The following is a 21,547-nucleotide window of genomic DNA, read 5'->3' as shown; positions in this document are numbered from 1 at the left end:
TTTGCTCATTATGTTAGTAGAACATTTTAATTCTTTGTAAAACCTCTAAGAAAAACCTGAATGTTTTAAATGTTTCACGATGAGCATTTTCTTAATACATCTTAACTTTTAAAGCTATATTGAGATTAAAATGACTTGCTTGGGGCTGGATTTGTATATTTTCTTAGGATAGGCTGTGAGTTAATACTTTGACCTCTGTATGCATTTTTATCAGAAACTTCTTGCTCTTTAGGATCATTTTCAAGTTTACTGTTACAGATGTTGAATGGTAATGGGACAATCTTAAATCTCTACACAGAATAAAATACTGCTTTGTCTCTCTTTCTCTAAATAGAAGGTGAGGATGGCTAGTGGTCATTTCCAGGGAAAGTTTCATTAAAGGGTGGACAACATTGCTTTATTGAAAAGGCTGTCGCTGGATGTTCATGGCGATACCTGTACCTGTATGCTCTCTGCCAGAGATGCTGCAATGGTAGTGAATTACTGAAGCATCAGTGAAAATTCTAACTTTGATAGCTAGAAAAATAGAGTTAGATTTAGGTTTTTCCTGTTTCTCTGTTCAAATTTTAAAGAGTTAATAAAGATTCACATCTGGAAATGACTCTGCTGTTTTTGTAATACTGTTACAAAATTATTTGGTACAGATAATATGGTGACATGAATACTAAATAAAACATGTAACTATCTTGGGAATTACTTGCGTAGTTTTATGTCTGCAGTGAAAAACTTAAGTTACTAGCCTAAACCCCTGTTTGATCACAAGGGGTGAGCCATATTTCTAATTCCTACTGGACATCTCCATGAGAACAAGATTTCAAAATCTTCATTTCTTTCCCTTTCCACCTGTGCCACTACTCCCCTAAAAAAGGGAAACAAGACCTTGCTGCAGGAAGTGGAAGTTAATTCTGAGTTAATGGGGGAATAAAGTGTTGAGTCCAGCAGGGAATTTTTACAGATAAACAAAGGAAGCTTACATATGTATTAAAGAACTTTGCATCTTGTAAATGAGCCATTAGTTCAAGCAGAGGAGTGATGCGGTCAAATTTATATTTTGATAAATCACTTGGTGGCTTTTTTGAAGGATAGGTTGGAAGGCGACAAAATTTGGAGACCAGAGGACAGGTTAGAGAAGTTGTGTCAATAATATAGGCAAACATAATGGTGATGTGTACTAATGAAATCAAGTAAGGATGGGAAGGATGTAGAATAATATATTGTTGAATACATGACAATTTCAAGCTGCTGAAGTTGACTTGCAGATATATGTGAGGCTTTTGGGTGTACTGATAATGGACTCTCTAGGCTAAAGATACAGATTTGGAATCATTAGCCCATATTTTTCTAATAAGTCATGGGAGTGGAAGTGATGGAAAGTGAGCGGAGTGAATAGAGAACACGGTCTAAAAATGAGCTCTGCTAACTTAAGGGAGTGGCAGGAATAACACTTTTGGAAGTTAATTTTTAAAGGAATACCCAGAGAGGAAAAACGTGGCACTGGTTTCTTCTTGGAAGGATGGATTTAAGAGAACAAGTCTCATTAAGAAAGCTGTTATTCAAGCAGTAGAAGGGTCAGAAAAGAATGAAAAAGATTTGAGAAATATGTAAGGGAGGAGGAGTCATCTACTCAAGCTAATCAGGTGGATAGTGGAAACACCAACTAAGAAAGAATCCACAGGGATGAAGCTCAGAAGTGTGGACCGTAGGTACACAGATCAGGAAACTGTTTTGTTGGTGAGTAAAACTATCAGAGTAGATGAGAATTTGTGAGCAGGGCAACAGCCCAGTGGTGGAACCTCAGGGTGCAGTTTTATTGGCAAGATGGAAGAAAACATGCCAGTAAAACACAGACATCAAGGTAACTGGGAGAAGTGATGACATATGGAGAATATTTAGAGACATGGGTATCAGAGTGCATGGCTTCACTTAACACTATACAGGGTGAGGTAAAAGTAGGTTTACAGTTTTGAGTACACAAAGCAGTTTATTCTTTTATTATTACGTTATGTTCCATGTGAACAACTGTAAACCAGCTTCTGCCCCACCCTGTATTTCTTCATACACTGTGCTTTGGTGAGCCATTCTTCCTGTGCTACGTCCTCTGCCCACAGAACTTTCTAGTTCTGTTTAAGAATTTAAATCTCATGTCTGAGGATCCTTCTCCTGCCCCCTTAGTCACTTCTTCCTTCCTTGTACTCTTGTATTAGATCATTTAATCACTTTTCATTTTGTTGATGGTACTACTGTGCATTTATTTTACTTTTCCCTTTTAAGACAATGAGCACCTTCAGGAACTTAAGCAACATGTTATTCATCTTTGTGTGCCCAGAATATAAATGCATTATGGTGTTTAGTAAATGTCTGTCAGCTGGCTAGCTTATAACAAATGCCGTGAACATAGTAGGCGATGTTGAACAGAATTGTAAAGTGGGGACATCTGTGCAAAAATGATCATTTCAAAGGCAGAGAGACCTGTGTTTTGAAATTGTGAATTTAATGTGGTCTGTGGCTATGTATTTTATTTGTTAGGATATTGCCTACAATTTATATCTTATGTTTTATAATGCTGTACTGTTTTAAGAAATTGGACAAAGATTTTTAAGGAAAATTTAGTTTTTTAGACTGTTATGAGCATGATTTTTAAAAAAATCATGGCTACTCAAACTTGGGCTTAAAGGGCACTTATTGCTAAGCAAGGTGAGTGTGAAACTGCTCATTTATAAGATTAAGAGAAATCTAAAATGTCTCTTCTGTTTTTAATAGTGAAGATTTATATTTTTGGCATTTTCTGTGTCTTAATGGGAAACACTAAGAAAAACTGGGCATTTAGACTTAGTGGTGTCATTAAGATAATGGCATAAGTATAAATTAGAATTTCTGTGTGTTTCTGCATTGTTTTTTAGGAAGCTCAGTACCTGCTTCAAGTAGCAGCACCATCCCTCTTTCTCTGTCTTCTGGAGGCTGCCTAGGATTGGACAAGTTCAAGAAACCTGAGGGAAGCTGGGACTGCGAAGTATGCCTAGTGCAAAATAAAGCTGATTCCACCAAATGTGTGGCATGTGAAAGTGCCAAGCCAGGCACACAGTCTGAGTTTAAAGGTAAGCCATTGGTAAAACGCCTCCTTGTATTGCCATTTTAATGTGTGAAATATTTGCAAACAACTTTAGTTTTTAAAATTTTTCATTCTCTATTGAAAATTCACATAAAGTGAGGTATGGTCTTAGAGTTTTAGTTCCCATCTGTCTCTGAATTAGTTGGATTATTTACTGGCCAGCAGTGAAGTATCTTTTCTGCAGCTGGGAAAGGAGCTATTCTGTCTTAGAATATTGAGTCTGAGACTGTAGCTTTTTATTTTTAACTGTTAACAACCCTTTGACATCTAGATGAATTTCCTGACTTTTATTTATTGGAGTGGAAATTCACAGCCCTAGAAACTTACCAGAAGTAATCTAGACTTGGACTTTGATTTCCCAGAGTATGTCCCAGAAAAATAACTCTGTTAAATATATAAATATAAAAAAAAAGAACCTTTCAAAGTAATTTATGCTAAACTCCCTGGAGGCCAGATTTTTCAAATCTTTATATTTCTATAGGAATTATTTCATATTTCATATGAGACATATTCTAGTCAAAACTTTGATAAAAGCTTTTAGAAGATCACGCTTTCCAGTCCACTTTAGTTTCATCTGTGCCGATACTTCATGGTCCCTTTTCTATATTCTCTACTTGTACAAATGTGTTCCTTTGAAGCAAAGGGGATATCTAATTACTGTTTTGGGCACCTTTTATTTTTAGCTTTCTGTGTAATATCACTTAAAGTTCTTAGAGACCATGTGGATAGCCATTTACCTTTGAGATTCTGATACAATATTTCAATTATGTTTCTTAGGAAAAGAAAGTAGGGTAGGTAATCATTAAAAAGGGAAATCTGAAGATGAGGACTTGCAAAGCTTGGCTGTCATTTGTCTTTATTTACATATGGGTAAGAAGAGTAATGCATAAATGCCTTGAACCCTTTCCTGATTACTGCTTTGAGACAGTCAGCCAAGTGCTTCATTTTCAATTTATTTGCTATAGAAGCATTATGAAACCAAGACTTCGATCTTGTCAATACAGTATTGTTTATTTTTTAAATATTGTTTCCACTGATGTAATTCTTCTGGTTCTTTGATGCTAAATTAAAAAAAATTCTTGTGTAAATAACACATTTATAAGACCTACATATCAAGTTATGACAAGATTCAGAGTGAAAAGCCTGCTACCTCTTGTCCCCATTGGCTCATTTTCCGTCTTTCCTGACTCTGCCTTGTTAGATTATATACCATCTGCCTGCCTTTCTGCCTCCTTGATTTTATCACAAATTAGCTTGGACATACATTTGTTCTTTATTCATAGCTGCCCAGATTGCATGTAGTGTTTTGTGTGTCCTTGAGTTTATCTTTAAAATAAAGACACAATTATAGAATTGCTGAGTAGAGGATATATATATTTATAATTTTTTGGTAAATATTGACAACATGCCTTTTATAGTTTTGTGCTACTTTACATACCTACCTACAGTGTATAAAGTATTTGTTACTCCTAGAAACACTGTTTTATCACACCTGTTTGAGCTCTGCCAGTCTGATAAAAGTAGCTTGTCTATATAGTTGTGAGGATTGAGATATAGTTCTCATACTAAATTTGGGCAGTTTTGGTGTATGTTTACGGCAGTTGCTAATACTCTTCAGAGTAGGCCTTTTTTCAAGTTTGTGCCTTTGGTTTTCAGGCTTTACATCTCCTTGAGAGAATAACATTAATTCAGTGTCTCTTTGGTATCTTTATTTTAAAGGCTTTGGTACATCTTCCTCATCTTTGAACTCAGCAGCCTCATCCTTCAAATTCGGTATCCCATCTTCCTCCTCTGAGCCTTCACAGACTTTAACAAGCACTGGAAATTTTAAATTTGGGGATCAGGGAGGCTTTAAAATAGGTGCGTCATCAGATTCTGGGTCTTTAAATCCCATGACTGAAGGCTTTAAATTTTCTAAACCAGTAGGGGATTTTAAATTTGGAGTTTCATCTGATTTTAAACCTGAAGAAGTTAAAAAGGACAGTAAGGATGATAATTTTAAGATTGGACTTCCTTCTGGTTTAAACAATCCAACTTCTTTAGCTCCGTTTCAGTTTGGGGTGTCTAGTCTTGGGCAGCAAGAAACGAAAGAGGAACTGCCTAAGTCTTCATCTGCAGGCTTTAGTTTTGGTACGGGTGTAATCAGCTCTACTCCTGCTGCTGCTAACACCGTGGTGACCTCTGAGAACAAGAGCAGCTTCAGCTTTGGGACTACAGACACCAAGAGTGTCTCAGTGGCTCCTTTTATATGTAAGACGTCAGAAGCAAAAAAAGAAGAAATGCCTACCACCAAAGGAGGGTTCACTTTTGGCACTATGGAACCTGCCCCCCTGCCGTCTGCCTCATTGTTTGCTTTGGGAAGGACAGAAGAGAAACAACAAGAGCCTGTCACCTCTACTTCTCTCGTGTTTGGGAAGAAAGCTGATAGTGAAGAGCCAAAGTGTCAACCAGTGTTTTCCTTTGGGAATTCAGAGCAAACCAAAGAAGAGAGTTCTTCCAAGTCAACCTTTAGTTTCAGTGTGGCAAAACCATCTGAGAAGGAGTCTGAACAGCCAGCCAAGGCCACTTTTGCTTTTGGATCTCAAACCAGTACTACAACCGGTAAATATTAAACATTTTCTTTTACGAGAGTCTTTGATATCTAGACAAATACAGTAAGTCAAGGAATAGTTTACATTGAATATATGTGAGAGAGACCAGTGACAGAACTCTCTAGAAAGGAGCCTAGGATTTTTGGTTGTAACTGCTCCAAACCCCATGATTCTGACAAGTTATCTACGGATCTAATTCTGAGAAATATAGCTCTAATGGAAAGCCCACAATATTGCACAGTTGTTCATGTCTTTGTTCCTTCTGTTTGGGCTTTATAATCAGAATTTGCTTACGCTATTCAGGAAAATAGGCATTCTTTCTTAAGCTCATGAATGTTTTTTAACTAATGAAATCTTTATATGTAGGCCTTTATTACAAATAGAGATAACCACAAGTAGAGATAACCAGTTGTCATCAGCCATGTAAGGAACATAGACAAATATAATTGATCCCTGAGAAATAGAAATGACTATGAAAACTAAAATTCTGAAGAAAAAAATGAAATAGCACTTTTAAAAGTTAAAAACATGGTTGATGAAACAATCATTCTGTGGTCTGAATAGCAGAAAAAACACAGCTGATAATCAGATTTGTGAACTGGAATTTTTCAGAACACAGTGCTGCAAAAGTATAGAGTGATTGATCTGAACTAGATTCACAAGTTGTATTGGGATAAGAGTGCTTAGAAATGAGAGAGAGCAGTATGAAGGAACTATCAAAGAAATGACAAAAGAAAATTTCCTAGTTGTAAAGAAAGACATTGCTCTTAAAAATGGAAGTGGCCCACTCATTGACAAAGACCAGTGAAATTTTAGGACACTAAGTCAAAATCCTGAATGCTTTCAGAGAGAGAAAAGCTGTTTGCCACAAGTAAACAGTTAACAAATTAGCATTAGACTTCTAGTTTGTAACATCAGATGCTAAAAATGCAGCAGTGTCCTCAAAGTGAAAATGGTCTTTGAACCTAGAATTCTATAACCAGCCAAATTTCATCAAACGTAAGGGTAAAATACAGATGTTTTCAGATAAGTAAAGGATTAAAAGTTGAGTGCCCATGAATGTTTTTGAATAATAAATTGGAAACAAAAATAGTATGAATAGAACAAGTAGATGTGAGTAGTTTCTGTGCATTAAATTTTTACTTGGAAATTTAAAAATATCCTTCAAAGAAAATAAAAACTGACTTATGTACTATTGGGAAAGGAATAAAAGTGAGATAAGTTCTAATCAAATTTAATCATGGCACCTCTATATTATCGTTTCCATTGAAATGGACACTCATAACCTCTTACATACCGATTTGAAGGTGAGTGCAAATGGTCCATTTTTTGTAAACCATATTAATGCTCATGCCATAGTGTGGCCAGCCCTGTGTAGTAGACAGCAGTAGAACTGAGACATTATTGGAAAAGTTTCAAAGAAAAAAAGTCTTAAATGAGGTGGTCAGATTCAGGATCATCATATAAAAATCAATAGCTTTAATCAAATAGCAACTCTTAGACAACATATCTTATTTGTATTTTCTGACATTTCTAATATGTATTTTATAATAGCTATAGACTTTGTTATTTGGTAACATAATAAAGACATATTTAATACTTGTTCCTGAGTGATAATATTTCCCTCCCCTCCAATACCCTCCCTGAATATAATTTCAGTTCTTAAAGGAATTTTTGTGGGTCTTTACAAGCTAAGCTATTTCTAAAATTCATCTGGAAGGAAAATGCACAAAAATTTTGGCAAGGATGACAGGTACACAGCCAGGTTTGCCTTACTAAGTATCAAACCAGACAGTAAAGCTACAATAGCTAGAATAGTCTAAGAATAACTGTAAAAGAAACAAATGAACATATATTTGGAATTTAATATGTCATAAAGATATAGTTATAAATTAGAGAACACAGGATATACTAGTCAATAAATGCTGCAGAGAAAATTAACTAACATTTGGATAAATTGAAGTTCCAGTCCTGCTAACATAAACTGCAAAATCAGATTTATAAAAATACAGGTAGCTACTCTGGCCAGTGTGGCTCTGGACTGGGTGCTAACCTGTGAACCAAAGGGTCCCTGGTTCAATTCCCAGTCAGGGCACATGCCTGGGTTGCAGGCCAGGTCCCCAGCAGGCATTGCAGGAGAGGCAACCACACAGTGATGTTTCTCTTCCTCTCTTTCTCTCTCCCTCCCCTTCTCTAAAAGAAAAAGCAGTTACTTTCCACTCTCTGAATTTATTATCCAAGCACAGTATCTCTCCAGTAAGATTTGGATTTAAGGCATATTTTTAATTTTCTAATCCAAGCTGAAGGTTTTCCTATGTAAGACAGAAGAAAATCCATAGAAGAAAAGATGACTACATTAACTACATCAAAATTTAATATACTATATGCCCATTTGATGAATGAATTTATATAAAAAATTGTTTTCTAATGACTTCTTAGATTGTGGGATAGGAAAAATGCTTTCTGTTATTACTTCTTCTTAAAGATTTTTTTGTTTGTTTCTTAATTTCTATCATACAGATCAAGGTGGAACAAAGCCAGTTTTTAGTTTCTTGAACAACAATTCCTCTAATTCAAGTACCCCAGCCACTTCAGCTGGCGGCAGCATATTTGGTAGTTCCACCTCTTCCTCCAGCGCACCGGCGGGTGCCTTTGTGTTTGGACAGGCCAGCAATCCTGTGAGCAGCTCTGCCTTCGGTAACCCTGCTGAATCCAGTACATCTCAGCCTTTGCTGTTTTCTCAAGAGAACAAACCAGCAACCACATCTAGCACGGGTACAGCTGTTACCCCATTTGTCTTTGGTCCAGGAGCCAGCGGTAATAATAATACTGCAGTCTCTGGTTTTAACTTTGGAGCTACAACCACGTCTAGTTCTTCAGGTACTTTTAAAAAAGAAAAAAAAAACATGCATGAACTTGCATTGGCTTTAGTTAGGAGTATATCAACTCTTAAGAATACAGCAGCTTATCAAAAAACGGCATGGGTGCCTTTATGTCATCTATACTTGGGATTTTGTAGTTATTCACCCTGTGGTATAATGTATATCTTGTGTTTAAATTTAACATAACTAACTCTTGGAAGCAGTTTTTCTAATTTCAGCAGGAGTGTTACCTTTATAGTTTTTCCATGTGTTCTTTTTGGAATGTAAGTTGTTAAGTAGTGAGACACCAGGGATTATTTTATTAGACATTAGTCCTTATTGTGTAGCATATACATGATTATAGCATTAGCTGATTTCTGCAATGTGTTAAATTTCTGATGAGGTCAGTTGTCTTCTTAGATATATTCCCTTCACCTAAAACCTTTTTGCCTGTGAAGGTGCAGAGTCTTACTAATAGAAGTTTTAGTTTTTATGGATTTTATATAGTTTTACTAAACAATGTATTCTTATAGTCATTTTCAAAACTTGGTGGGATTTTTTCAGTAAGCTAAGAGTTTAAAAAGGAGTTTGAATTTTGCTTTGACTTCATAGAGATTTCTTGAGGATTATCTGTAGCCGTCTTGATGATTTAAGTAATTCTTTGGGCCTATAGGATGCTCCTTTGTGTTTGGCACTGGACCTTCAGCACCATCTGCCAGTCCAGCATTTGGTGCTAACCAGACCCCAACATTTGGACAGAGTCAAGGTGCCAGCCAGCCTAACCCTCCAGGCTTTGGATCTATATCATCTTCAGCAACATTATTTTCTGCTGGTTCTCAGCCTGCACCACCTACTTTTGGGACAGTGTCAAGCAGTACCCAGCCTCCTGTGTTTGGACAACAGCCTGGTCAGTCTGCATTTGGCTCTGGAACAGCTCCAAATTCCAGTGAGTGTGTATAGTAGTGATGTAGTTTGTATTTGTACTTAGATTCTGTACGTCTTAAGTGTAATTGTTTTCTTTGAGCTTTGAAATGTACATGTCTTAATTTTGTCTTAAATTCATTGGGCCTATACGCTCAGCAGAATAGAGAGGTGTGTGTTTAATTTTACCTATAAGCCACATTCCCAGCTTTGGCACATTAAGCATTTTGAATGTGTTAAAGCTTTAAGGCAGTGATTTTCAACCTTTTTCACCTGATAACACACACAAACTGCTGAAATTCTGTGGCACACCAAAATATATAGTATATATTTTTTGCTATTCTGACAAAAAAAAAAAACCAACTAGGTATAATTTTGATTCATTCACACCAAACTGCTATTGTTGGGTTGGCTGTTGTCATTTTTCTGTTTGACAGTCTAAGGGAAAAGAGGCCAGTGCTCCTGACTATTTAGTCAGGTATTGCAAGTTTCAAAAATTCTTACTGCACACTGATTGAAAATTGGTGCTTTAAGGTATTAAAACATTTGGTTAAAATGTAGTTGTATCTTAACTCTGTGATTCAGGTGTTGGATTCATTCCATCTCTCTCCTCCCCATCTGCATTTTGGGGCATTCTAGCCTAGATTTCAGGTGTAGTGTTTTCTAACCTTTGTGACTAGATTTATTTCAGAAAGTTCTACCCCAGCTCTGGTCCTCTTTCCTGGGACACTCCAGCTGATTGTCTCTTGATACTTTCCATTTGATGATATAAACCTTTCCACTTGTCTTGCGTATTTAAAGGTTTCTGTGGTTTTTTAAAATACAGTCAATGACATGGTATTATGCAGGGTGGGGCAAAGTAGGTTTATATGGAAAATATAAGTTGTTCATAAGAAAAATAATACAATAAATAAATAATACAAAAAAAACCCTTTCATGTATTCACAACTGTAAACGTACTTTTGCCCCACCTTGTAATTGATGTATTTTCTCAAAATTGCACTGTATTTTTCTAATTGTGAAATATAACCTCATATAGGGAAGCATGAAATACAAGTGAATAGTATAATGTTGAAGCAAATTTTTTTTTTTAAGATTTTATTTATTTATTTTTTAGAGAGGGAAGGGAGGGAGGAAGAAGGAGAGAGAGAAACATCAATGTGCGGTTGCTGGGGGTCATGGCCTGCAACCCAGGCATGTACCCTGACTGGGAATCGAACCTGTGACACTTTGGTTCGCAGCCCGAGCTCAATCCACTCACTGAGCTATGCCAGCCAGGGCCAAAGCAAATTCTTCTTATATAACCACATCCCAGGAGCCCCTTCTGTGTCCCTTTTGGAACACATTTCTCTCTTCTTTCATTTGTTCTAATGGTGTTTTGACGTTTAGGGTAATCACTTTTCTTGGTTTTTATTTAAAGTTAACTACTAATACATACATCTCTCTAGAAATACAGTTTTTACCTGAGTTTTAAGTATATACGTATTTTTCAGACTATAAGGCGGCCCCCTCTCCCCCCGCCCCCCCGCAATTTGGGAGGAATAATGGTTGTTAATGCTGCTGTCGAGTTCTGTTTATATTTACATTGGTGAAATATTATGTTATTTATGTTATTAAATATTTTGCCACATTTTTTGCTTCAAAATTTTTTTCCTATTTTCCTCTAAAACCTACATGCATCTTATGGTCTGAAAAATACGGGTAAGTGGAGTCCTACTGCAGCTAGTCTTTTGATTCTTGCTTCTTTTACTCTTTTTTGTAAGTTTCACCCATGTTACTACATATATTTCGTTTTTTCATTGCTGTAGAATAAATGACTATACTACAGCTTTTCCATATACTATTATTGATGAATGTTTGAGTTGTTTTTAGCTATTAGGAAATACAGCTCTACACATTCTTGTATATGTGCCTTGGGCACATATGTATCTTTTCCCACAGTATATGTACCTGGGAGAGAAATCACCAAATTAAAGGGTGTGTGCGTATCTTATACTTCAGTTGATAATACAGCCTTTTCCTGGTGGATTGTGCCAATCACATTTTACACCAGCATTGTTTATAAAAGTTCCTGTATTTGGATCTACATGATTTTATTTTTTGTGCATTCTTTTTTGTAAGTGTTTTGGACCATTTTTCTATTCGGTTCATTTGTTTTTACTTATTGATTTGTCAGAGTTATTTATATATTCTCAATATTTCTCAATATTAGTCCCTTGTCAGTTAGTACATGCAGCAAAGTTTGATTTATGGTAACCATTTTAGTTGGGATTTACTGATTAATATTTTTTCTCACAATATATGAAATTAGAGAGCTTAGCTGTCTTTCACACAGGCAACATTTCCCTCAATCCTTCTAATACATACAGTGGTGCTGTATATTTAGATTAGCATTCTGAGTATGCAGAATGTGGTAATGTGGTTTTTCTTACACAAAATTTTGTTTCCTCTGGCAGTAGTAATTCCCTTTGTTAACATTTTCTTTGTACTTATCATTAGTTATAACTAACTTTTCTCCCATTTACATAGATCTCTTCTCAATGTCTTCAAATACATTGGCTGCTTCAGCATCTGAAAGAAGTTTCTCTCAGAATTTTCCAAACTATTCCTCCCACCAGGCTTTCTACAAAGGCTTGCTGTTTAAATGGGGTCTTGGCGATCCTTTTTACCAGTTATCTTGGAGATTCCCTTTAGCTTCCTGTTAAAGGCAGTTCTCTTTCCTGGATGTGATGTCTTCTTCCCTCTTACTACTTCCTTGTTTTGATAGAGCAAACATTCCCGTGACTTCTTAAGGATTTAGGGAAGAATATTTTGAGACGTTACATTTCCAGAAGGATCATTTTTGCCCCCCTATTTGGTAAGATTTTGTTTGAATATATATTTAGATTGGAAATCATTTTGATAATTTTGAAGGCATTTGTCCATTGTGGACTTTGTGGCTCCCAAAGTTGCTCTTGAAGTCCTCCTTGATCTTTGTTTTTTGACCTATTTCTTCTTTCTGGAATCTCACTAGAATCTTTTTGCTTCCAGTGTTCGTACTTAGCAGAAGAATGTTCCTATATCTGGTTCCATTTTTATCCACTGATTGTGTAAGGGACTTAATGTGTCCTTTTGTGAACTTTCATTCTTGGGAATTATCTTGAATTATTTCTTCAAAGATTTTGTGCCTCATTCTTTTTGAACTTTGTTGTCTCCTTTTTCCCCCCTATGTTTTGCCTTCATTGTACTTTCTGAGAATATTTCTTCAACTAATTGCTTACTATTTGTTCTTTCACGATTTTACTTCCACTAGTGTTATTTTTTGATTCTTAAGCATTCTTTTTTATTTTGTGGATGCTTCTTTTTTATATCCTTCTGTTTTTATTTCAGAAAAGTCATCTATTATCTCTTGAGGACATTATCAATTAGTTGTGGGGTTTTTTTTTTTACAGCTTTTGCTTAGTTTTCTTCAAAATTGATTTTCTCTATTGTTTTGGTATTACTGTTTCCTATGAAATATATTGTTCACATGTCTGGTGCTTCTTGCCTGTCTACTCATAGTTTGGTTTTTATTTTTTGTAAATTGTGGTAAGAATATTTAACATGAGACTTACCCTCTTAAAAAATTAGGTGTGTACCAGTTACTGTAGGCACAATGTTGTATACTAGATCTGTAAAACTTACACATCTGTATGAAACTTTGTACCCATGGAGTAGCAACCCACCCCCACTCCATCCTGCTGCCTTGGCGCCAGCTGCCACCATTCGCCTCCCAGCTTCTGCGAGTTGGACTATTTTAGATAATTTAGATAAATGAATCATGAAGTATTTGTCCTTCTTTCACTTAGCATCATGTCCTCCAGATTCAACCATTTTTCTTTGATGTTGAGCATCTTTCCATATAACTGTTGGCCATCTGTGTTTTATCTTTGGAGAAATGTCTGTTCAAGTTCTTGCTCATTTTTTAATTGGGTTATTTGGATTTTTTTGACTATTGAGTTGTAGGAGTTCCTTATGTATTTTGGATATCAGCCCCCTATCAGATACTAGGTTGGCAAATATTTTCTCCCATTCTACTGATCATTTTGGACATCTAAATAACACTTGATAATTCTTTGTACGTGGATAGGGCATTGTAGGTCTTGAATTTCATTGTAGTTTTATCTGACTGCCCTGTGTACTTGGGAAGACCTGGCCTTCAGTATGTTTAGGTCTTTCAGATTCCCCAGAGAAGATCATTCCTGTCTTCTGCTTGGAGGGCAAGTCTGTCCTGATTGCCAGTGTTCCGGGAGCCGAGTCAGAGGAAGGCTGCCGTTCTCCATATTCGTGATATACTAACCGCACTCTTAATCCTTCTGTTTTCAATATAATGTTGTTGCCTTTAACAGCGCAGAATGACCCTGCCCCCTCTCCAGAGAATAAAGCTTTGTTTTTCTGCTCAGGTAGAAGAGGAAAATGACCATCTATCAAGTTTGGTGTCGGGGAGGGGCTGAACCTGGGTATCTGGTTCTTAGACTGTCATCCTTATTTTTTTTTTAAGTTACACCTTCATTCTTACTTCCAGAGGTACCTGAAACCTAAACCCTTTGGGTATGTTTAGGGTAAATGGAATTGCATCTGTTTTCCTTGCTGCTAGGTTAGTCTTCAGTTCCAGTCAGCCTGTTGTCTCCTCTCCCCAGTCTTTGTACAACGCCCTTTGCTATTATTTTAACATAATTTTTGAAGAAGGTGGGCTAAATTGTTTATTAATTTTGCTATCTTTAACTGGAGGTCCATTGTGCCCTTTTTTATTTGGTCATGAATAAGTGGGGTCACTTGTTGTGAGGTGTTGTCAAGTATGTTCTGTGTCAATAGAGAAAATACTCAATTTTCTTTTAAATGACCATAAGAGAGCTTAACCGTTTATTATATTTTACACTAAAGGGTCAGGGTCGTTTACAGAAAAACCCATTTTACTTTAATGTTTTGTTTTTTTTTTTGCTTCAACTATTGTAGGTTCAGTTTTCCAATTTGGCAGCAGCACAAATTTCAATTTCACAAACAACAATCCATCAGGAGTCTTCACGTTTGGTGCAAGTCCGAGCACACCTGCAGCCTCAGCCCAGCCTTCTGGTTCAGGGGGCTTTCCATTTACTCAGCTGTCAGCTTCCTTTACAGTGGGGTAAGAGAACTTTTTGTTGAAATGGAGAATTTCACATGGGTAGGGTGCGTGCCAGTGCGTGAATGAGTGTATGTGTTTGTTTTCAAAATCACCAAAGTGCAATGTAGTTCGGGTAAAATCAAATATGTTTTCTAACATCGATTTACCATATAACAGTTTTGGAGAATCACAGCCTAAAAAAAAATAGCACGGGGGGGTATGTGTGTGGGGGTACAACAGAAAGTATGTTGACTTGAACCATGTTTCTTCTCCCCCCTTGTCACTGGTCACATTTAGAGTTATATTATGATTCTAAAATTTTGAGCATCATGTCACATTTTGAAGTTTTTATTTTTCACAGGTCAAATGGGAAAAGTGTGTTCTCTTCTGGGACATCAGTTTCTGGTCGCAAGATAAAGACTGCTATTAGACGCAGGAAATAAAGGTCACAGTGGTGTTTCGCACAAGTTTTAATGAAAGCTGGTGTCTTGCTTTTAGATACTGGATTGTACTACATGCTGGGGTTATCTGAAGTCAAACCTGCCTAAGGACTTCTTTAATTTTGGAATTTTCCTCTTTACAAAAGCCTCGCCATCACCTCTCGCCATGCCCTTTCAAAAACAATTAATAGTTAGACTGGTGACTGATTCTTCAGCAGAAATATTTTATGATCCAGCAAATTATTCACTGATTTGGCTTAGGCTGGCTGAATTCAGGAATAGAGCCTGCTCAGTGAATGGCTTTGTATAGAACCTCTTCGTCTGCACCATTATGTGCGTTGATACGCGTTTATGGAACGCATTTAATATTGTAATTATATCTGAGGAATTCTGTATAGATTAGAGAATATTGAAATGAATGATTTCTATGCTGAGTTTGTGCTGGTGTATGTGTGAAGTGAGTGAGTTGGGTGTATTGTGCACTAAAATTTTCTGATAGAGGAAGCCTGATTAAAGAATGGTCCATGCTAAGGACTTGTTAGATCTAGTTCCTTCTCCACTTAATAATTATATGCTATTTCTATATTTTCATTCTATTACCTGTCTTGCCTTTTTCATTATTTTATTATGAAACTTGTGTAAATACAATTTTGTTTCTGTACTTTTTTGGCATAACATAAATCTGTGAACTTGAAGTTTTAATTTTGTGTTAGAATTTTTGTTGTTCGTTTAGTCTTGTCTCAGATTTTATTATGTAAATCCCATTATTCAAAGTTGCCTAAATCCATTTGGAAATCTTTAAAAAAAATTGGGGATTCTTAAAGTGAATTTATTGGCTTTTCTGATCCAGTTTTGTTTGGACCAAAAACCAGTATTGTACAAAGTATTAAGCATATATTTTTATATTTACTGAAATGGACTGTGGTGACTTTGGATAATAAGGAAAAGTTTAATATTAAAGCCATGTTTATTACAGTATAATTAACATGTTAAACCATGGGATAAATGCCATCAATAAAAAATTGTGAAATCCTTTTTGTTCTTTTAACTCTGGAAGGGGACCTTTTTTATAAAGGTTAGTAATGGTTAGCTAGAAGAGAAGTTTCAGAGAATGCTTTTAGGTGATTTGGATAGTTCCTAAGTGAAGGGGGGAAATGTCTGAATTTATAACAAATTGAAGGTTCCTGTGCTTTTTGTCTGGTACTAGGAATCATGCCTCCTTTGCATATATGTAAATTGGCTTACCTTTTAAAAGTTAGAATAAACACACAACCATTTCTGTCTATACCTGTATCTTCCTTGATAGATGACTAGGTACTGGTTTTCCTTTATCCCTTTAATTTTTATTTGATGAGAGAGAGAGAGAGAGAGAGAGAGATATTGATTTGTTGTTTCACTTATCCATGCATTCATTAGTTGCTTCTTGTATGTGTCCTGACCAGGGATCGAACCCTAAGTCTTGGTGTATCAGGACAACACTCCAGCCAACTTAGCTTATCTGGCTGGGGCTAGACACTGGTTTTTGATTGAGTTCTTGGAGATATATGGCCTGAGCAGCCCACAAAAATTTCAATGTTATCTTTGTGTAATTTTTTTGATTATTTTACCATTTTTTTAACTAGATTTCTGTGGTCCATAAAAGATCTCTTGTGGGACAGCATTTGGTAATTTTATTCTTTTTTTTTTTTAAAGATTTTATTTATTTTTAGAGAGGGAAGGGAGGGAGATAGAGAAACATCAGTGTGCGGTTGCCTGGGGGTCATGGCCTGCAACCCAGGCATGTACCCTGACTGGGAATCGAACCTGCAACACTTTGGTTCACAGCCCACGCTGGTAATTTTATTCTTCAGTTTGAATGCACAGTTGTTTTGTGCTGACTTGTGTTTTGCTGAGCTTCTGGTTGGAGTATAGATTGAGAACTCTAAAAATGCTTAGCTTTTTGGTGTGTGTTTACAATGAAAAGATATTTTTTTAAAATTAAAATGTATCTTAAAATATCTTAAGCCATCATCCAGTGCTGGCTTGGGAGTAGAAATTTTGTATTTGTAATGCACATTTGACATGGACCTGTTTGGGGGCAAACAGTGATGGTGAATGTTGGAAGATGTAAACTGGAAATTTGTGGGTTTAGTGTGGAGAAGTTAGTGCCTAACTAAATCACAGGTGCATTCGTTCTTCGTCATTCTCTAGGCCAGTCTGGATGGGAGCATTAGGCTTTTTATTCCGGGAAGGATTTTTCCTAAGAAATGTGCTGGGAAGATTTTCTTTTACTTAGCAACTTTTTAAGAAGCAAGTGACTGAAAACCCTAAAGTGGCTTTTCTTAAAAATGAACTCTTGTGGTCCCCTAAACTGAAATATACAGGGCTGTATTCAGGACTCTACATGTGTTTTTTCCATCTCAGTGGCTGTAATTGGCAGGCTACTCATGGCAGCTCTGGAGTCTATTTATGGTAGCTGCTCTAACTTCCACCCTGTCCCTGTGCAAGCTCAGTAGAGGTATCTCCTATCAGACTGGCTTAGGCTGTAGACCCACTTCTGATCCACTCCCTGTGGTTGTAATAGCAGCCTTGGGCTGGCTAAGGTTATATATGCTCCAAGTGAAAATTGAGGGCTGTTTGTGGAAGGAGGGGTAAACATGGAAAGGAAACAGTATTAGCCCACTTTTCATGCTGGACCAATGGGGAATTATTTTTAACTGAAAATAATCTCTGAACACAGGAGTGCTTTATGTGGAAAGGGTGAATAGTTAGGTATGTTTATATAACTTGGTCGACAGACAAGAGGGTCAGTAGTTCTCAGTGTACATCAATATAACTGGGTTAAATGTACATTCTAGGACCTTCTCATTACAGATTCAGTCACTGGGTCTGGGTAGGGTCTAAAAATCTGCTCATTAAATAAGCATTTGGAAGACTTGCCACTTCAAGTGCTAGGTTGTTTTGAGTAATTTATGATTTCAGGCATTAAACAAGCAAAAGTATAATTCAGACCATGGAAAAACTTGTCTTTAAACTTACTGTTACAAATTTTCCCCTGAAATTGTGTTAAGATTTCATTTGAAATAAAAGTGGTAGACTAATTTTAACTGATAATCAAGCCTTAAATGGTTTAGCCTGGGAAGAATTTGTATTTGCTTTCATTTTATTAGTACAGTCATGCGTTGCCTGACCAGGGATATGTTGAGAAATATGGTTAGGTTACTTGGTCGCTGAGCAAACCTCATGTAGTGCACTTAACACCAACCTAGATGGGATAGCCTACTCCACACCTAGGCTATATGGTGTAGTCTATTGCTCCTTGGCTACAAACCTGTACAGCGTATTATTGTATTACATACTATAGGCACTTGTAATGAATTGTGTACTATGATAGTATGACAGCTGTGACATCACTAGGCAATGGACTTTTTTCAGCTGTTGTATATGTGGTCCACTGTTGACCAAAATATTATGCAAGCCATGACTGTCATTTCCTGGGCCTGCTAATTTATATAGTTTGAAACTCAATGGAAACTTTAGAAAGGTTAGCCTGTGTGTTTAATGAAAACTGACAAATTTGATATAGTAAAATTGAGGAAATGGGTATGTTGGGTCTAGCTACATATACCAACTGTATGACCATGTCAGTGCCTTTATTTCCTTATGTATGAGCAATGTTTATAAACTTAAAAGTCCACTCTAGGGCCCTGGCTGGTGTGGCTCAGTGGATTGACTGCCAGCCTGTGAACCAAAGGGTCGCCAGTTTGATTCCCAGTTGGGACACATGCCTGGGTTGCAGGCCAGGTCCCCAATAGGGGGTGTGCAGAGGCAACCACACATTGATGTTTCTCTCCCTCTCTTTCTCCTTCCCTTCCCTAAAAGTATCTTTAAAAATAAAAGTTACTTAAAAAATAAGTCCACTCTAGATCCACAAACTAGATCCAGTGAGCTAAATACCAGCACATTGTGTACATGACTCAGACCAGGCTACAGTTTAGCTACATTTAAGTTTATCCTTCATTATCTTTGTCCTTGAAGAACCTGTTTTGTATCCTGTCCCCTAGATTTGTAAAGGTTAGAATAGGAAATTCTTACACCAGAACTAAATTTAAACTGCCCAGCTGTCATTTATTAGCTATGAAACTTGAATTTCTGGTTCCTCATGTGTAGTATGTATCCTTAACATCTTGCATAATAGGTGGATGGTTCACAGCTTTAAGGAAAGACAGGATTAGTTTGACATTAAGCTTAATCATCTAGAGGTAACTTTTGAATGACTTGCTAAAAGAATACATCCCCAAAAGTGGATGAATTACCAGAGTTTGCCATGTATAATGTGCACCCACGTTTTTGGTCCAAACTTTCAGGGAAAAGGTCTTTTAATTTTTTAATTCAAATTTTTGTTTATACTTTTTTTGTTACAAAGGAATTTTAGCATTTACTTTTGAACATATGATAGAAGAAATTTTATGTAACAAATAATGAAAACACAAGAACAAAGTATTTCAGGTACTACCCCATGTATGTATGCACATCCTTATTTTTCCCTCAAAAATTTGGGCAACAAGTGTGCATTATACACAGCAAAATATGGCATTTTGGTAGACCTGTATTTCTGAAAACTCCAGTTGACTGCTATAGTCACTCTCCTGAAGGCAGAAAGCTGTATATGAAAGAAAAGGCTCCCTTAGGAGATTCTAAAGCAGACATCAAAGACACAGGCAAAACACAATCATTGGTGACCAAGTATTTATTGAGACCAAAGAATACAAATTGGTGGCATACAAATTATTGAAAATAGAATGCTTTATTTATAGGCAGGGCATGAGATATTGTTTATGGGTCAAGCCCTACTATAATGATGGCAAGGAAATACACCTTTAGTTTGAAATGAGGAACTTGACCCAGTGAAGTACATATTGTAAAGATTCTGACCACTGGGTGTGGGTGAGTGGAGAATGGCAAATAATTGAAATGCTTGCCAGATTTTAGGAATACTGTTATTTAGAAATATTCTTCAAAAGAAACAATAGCCTGGGATAGGCACAGAATGAAAATATTTAATGCCCTTATTCCCTTCAAAAAGCCCTTTTTTCCCCAAGTAGCAAATTGTTTAATTTTCAACTTCTACCTTCCTTTTGCTGGAAATACATAAGCATCAATGAAACACAGGGAACATCTTTAGAGTTAAAACAATTTTTACCACCATTTGAAACAAGACACTGAAGATTTGTTTTTATAGACAAAGTGGCCCTCATATATAATACAATTTTTTCCAATTCTAAATACTTGGGTATAATGGGAAGGTAAATATTTAGGTAGAAAGAAGTAATTTCTGAACCAGTCCTACATAAGTATCAGTTGGGCAACACTTTATAAAGGCTTAATGTCTAAAGAAGTGTTGGCTTTATCTGTTGTATGATCAGAGACTAGTCTAAAAGCAAAGCTTGCCATCACTCACACTTAACCTTCCCCAGCCCCACCATGAATTAGTGACTTTCTCAAGGTGAGCCAGCCACTCAGGCTTCCTTTGGTAATGGGTACTGAGATTTTCTAGATGCCTAAAGTTCACATTAGAGCACATTCATTGAAATGGTATTCTCACTCATCTTGACTCCCAATTTTTGTTCCATTATTTGCTTATATTGTAAAAGTCGCAAATGTTTGTACTGTGAAGACAACTTTCTGGCTTTACGCCTAGAGCTTCAGTATGATAATTATACTTGACACAGAAAATCAGCGTTTCTATAAATTACATATACTAAGTAGAAAAGTACTGAGGGATTCTCCACTCTCCATAACTCCAAGAGAAAAGGAGGTTCCTCTTTTCCCCATTGTTTTGTCATTTCCCCATCCCCCAATTATTCAGGAGTCAAAATCTCTTTTCCTAAGTGCTGAATTCATAAATAGAAACAGACTTTTGTTGTTGTTGTTGTAAAAGCAGACAATATTTTATAGGGCTATACAGTATAACTTGAATACTGAGATGGATCTAAATAAACCTACATGGATGTGCACTGTTTTAGGTGTAACAGGTTAAATAGGACTATTTGTTTGCTTTGTTTTACTATATAAATAAAAATAGCCTATATGGCAAACCATCCAATATCTGAGAGGAAATAATAAATTCCATTGTTACATGACTGAAGGACATTTCAACTTGGAATTCCCAATCAATGGCAAAAATAGTGTATGTGTATACTAAGTGGTATGTTTATGTAACATTTCCTAATTTCTAGTCTAATAAATTGAAGGGCCATAACATTTTCCCAGAGGCTATAAGTGAGTGATCTGTTTAATACTCTGACACACTTAACTGACAGGCTTTCTGTGATGTTGAACTTCATATAAAATTATTTTGAAAAACATGGTTTATGAAGCTTTATAATAAAAAAGGATACTGTTAATGTTTTTATAGCCATAAAATGTAGTTATTTTCAGTTTTAAATATCAAAGAAAACCCTCCTTTAAAAACTGATACAGTGATAATGTGTCTTACATTTGCTAATAAACTTAACATCAAAAAT

The 21,547-nt window shown here is 36.3% G+C and overlaps 1 protein-coding gene across 2 annotated transcripts in view; it reads left to right on the top strand.

Moving 5' to 3' along the window:
* NUP153 (nucleoporin 153) overlaps nt 1-16,074 on the top strand; it is a 75,757-nt gene extending 59,683 nt beyond the window's left edge. For both annotated transcript variants that reach the window (XM_045847050.1, XM_045847049.1), the window contains 6 exons: nt 2,901-3,095; nt 4,829-5,710; nt 8,221-8,580; nt 9,235-9,507; nt 14,457-14,622; nt 14,963-16,074. In XM_045847050.1, coding sequence (XP_045703006.1) covers nt 2,901-3,095; nt 4,829-5,710; nt 8,221-8,580; nt 9,235-9,507; nt 14,457-14,622; nt 14,963-15,044 — 1,958 coding nt within the window. In that variant the 3' untranslated portion in view covers nt 15,045-16,074. The remainder of the gene's footprint in view (nt 1-2,900; nt 3,096-4,828; nt 5,711-8,220; nt 8,581-9,234; nt 9,508-14,456; nt 14,623-14,962) is intronic.
* The last annotated feature ends 5,473 nt before the right edge of the window (nt 16,075-21,547 follow it).

The sequence above is a fragment of the Phyllostomus hastatus genome, unplaced genomic scaffold (assembly GCF_019186645.2).
Source record: "Phyllostomus hastatus isolate PE091 unplaced genomic scaffold, TTU_PhHast_1.1 phas_contig_524, whole genome shotgun sequence".
In the NCBI taxonomy this organism is placed as follows: Eukaryota; Metazoa; Chordata; class Mammalia; order Chiroptera; family Phyllostomidae; genus Phyllostomus; species Phyllostomus hastatus.
Note: the sequence above shows the minus strand (reverse complement) of the source record. Positions and strands in the feature narration are given on the sequence as shown.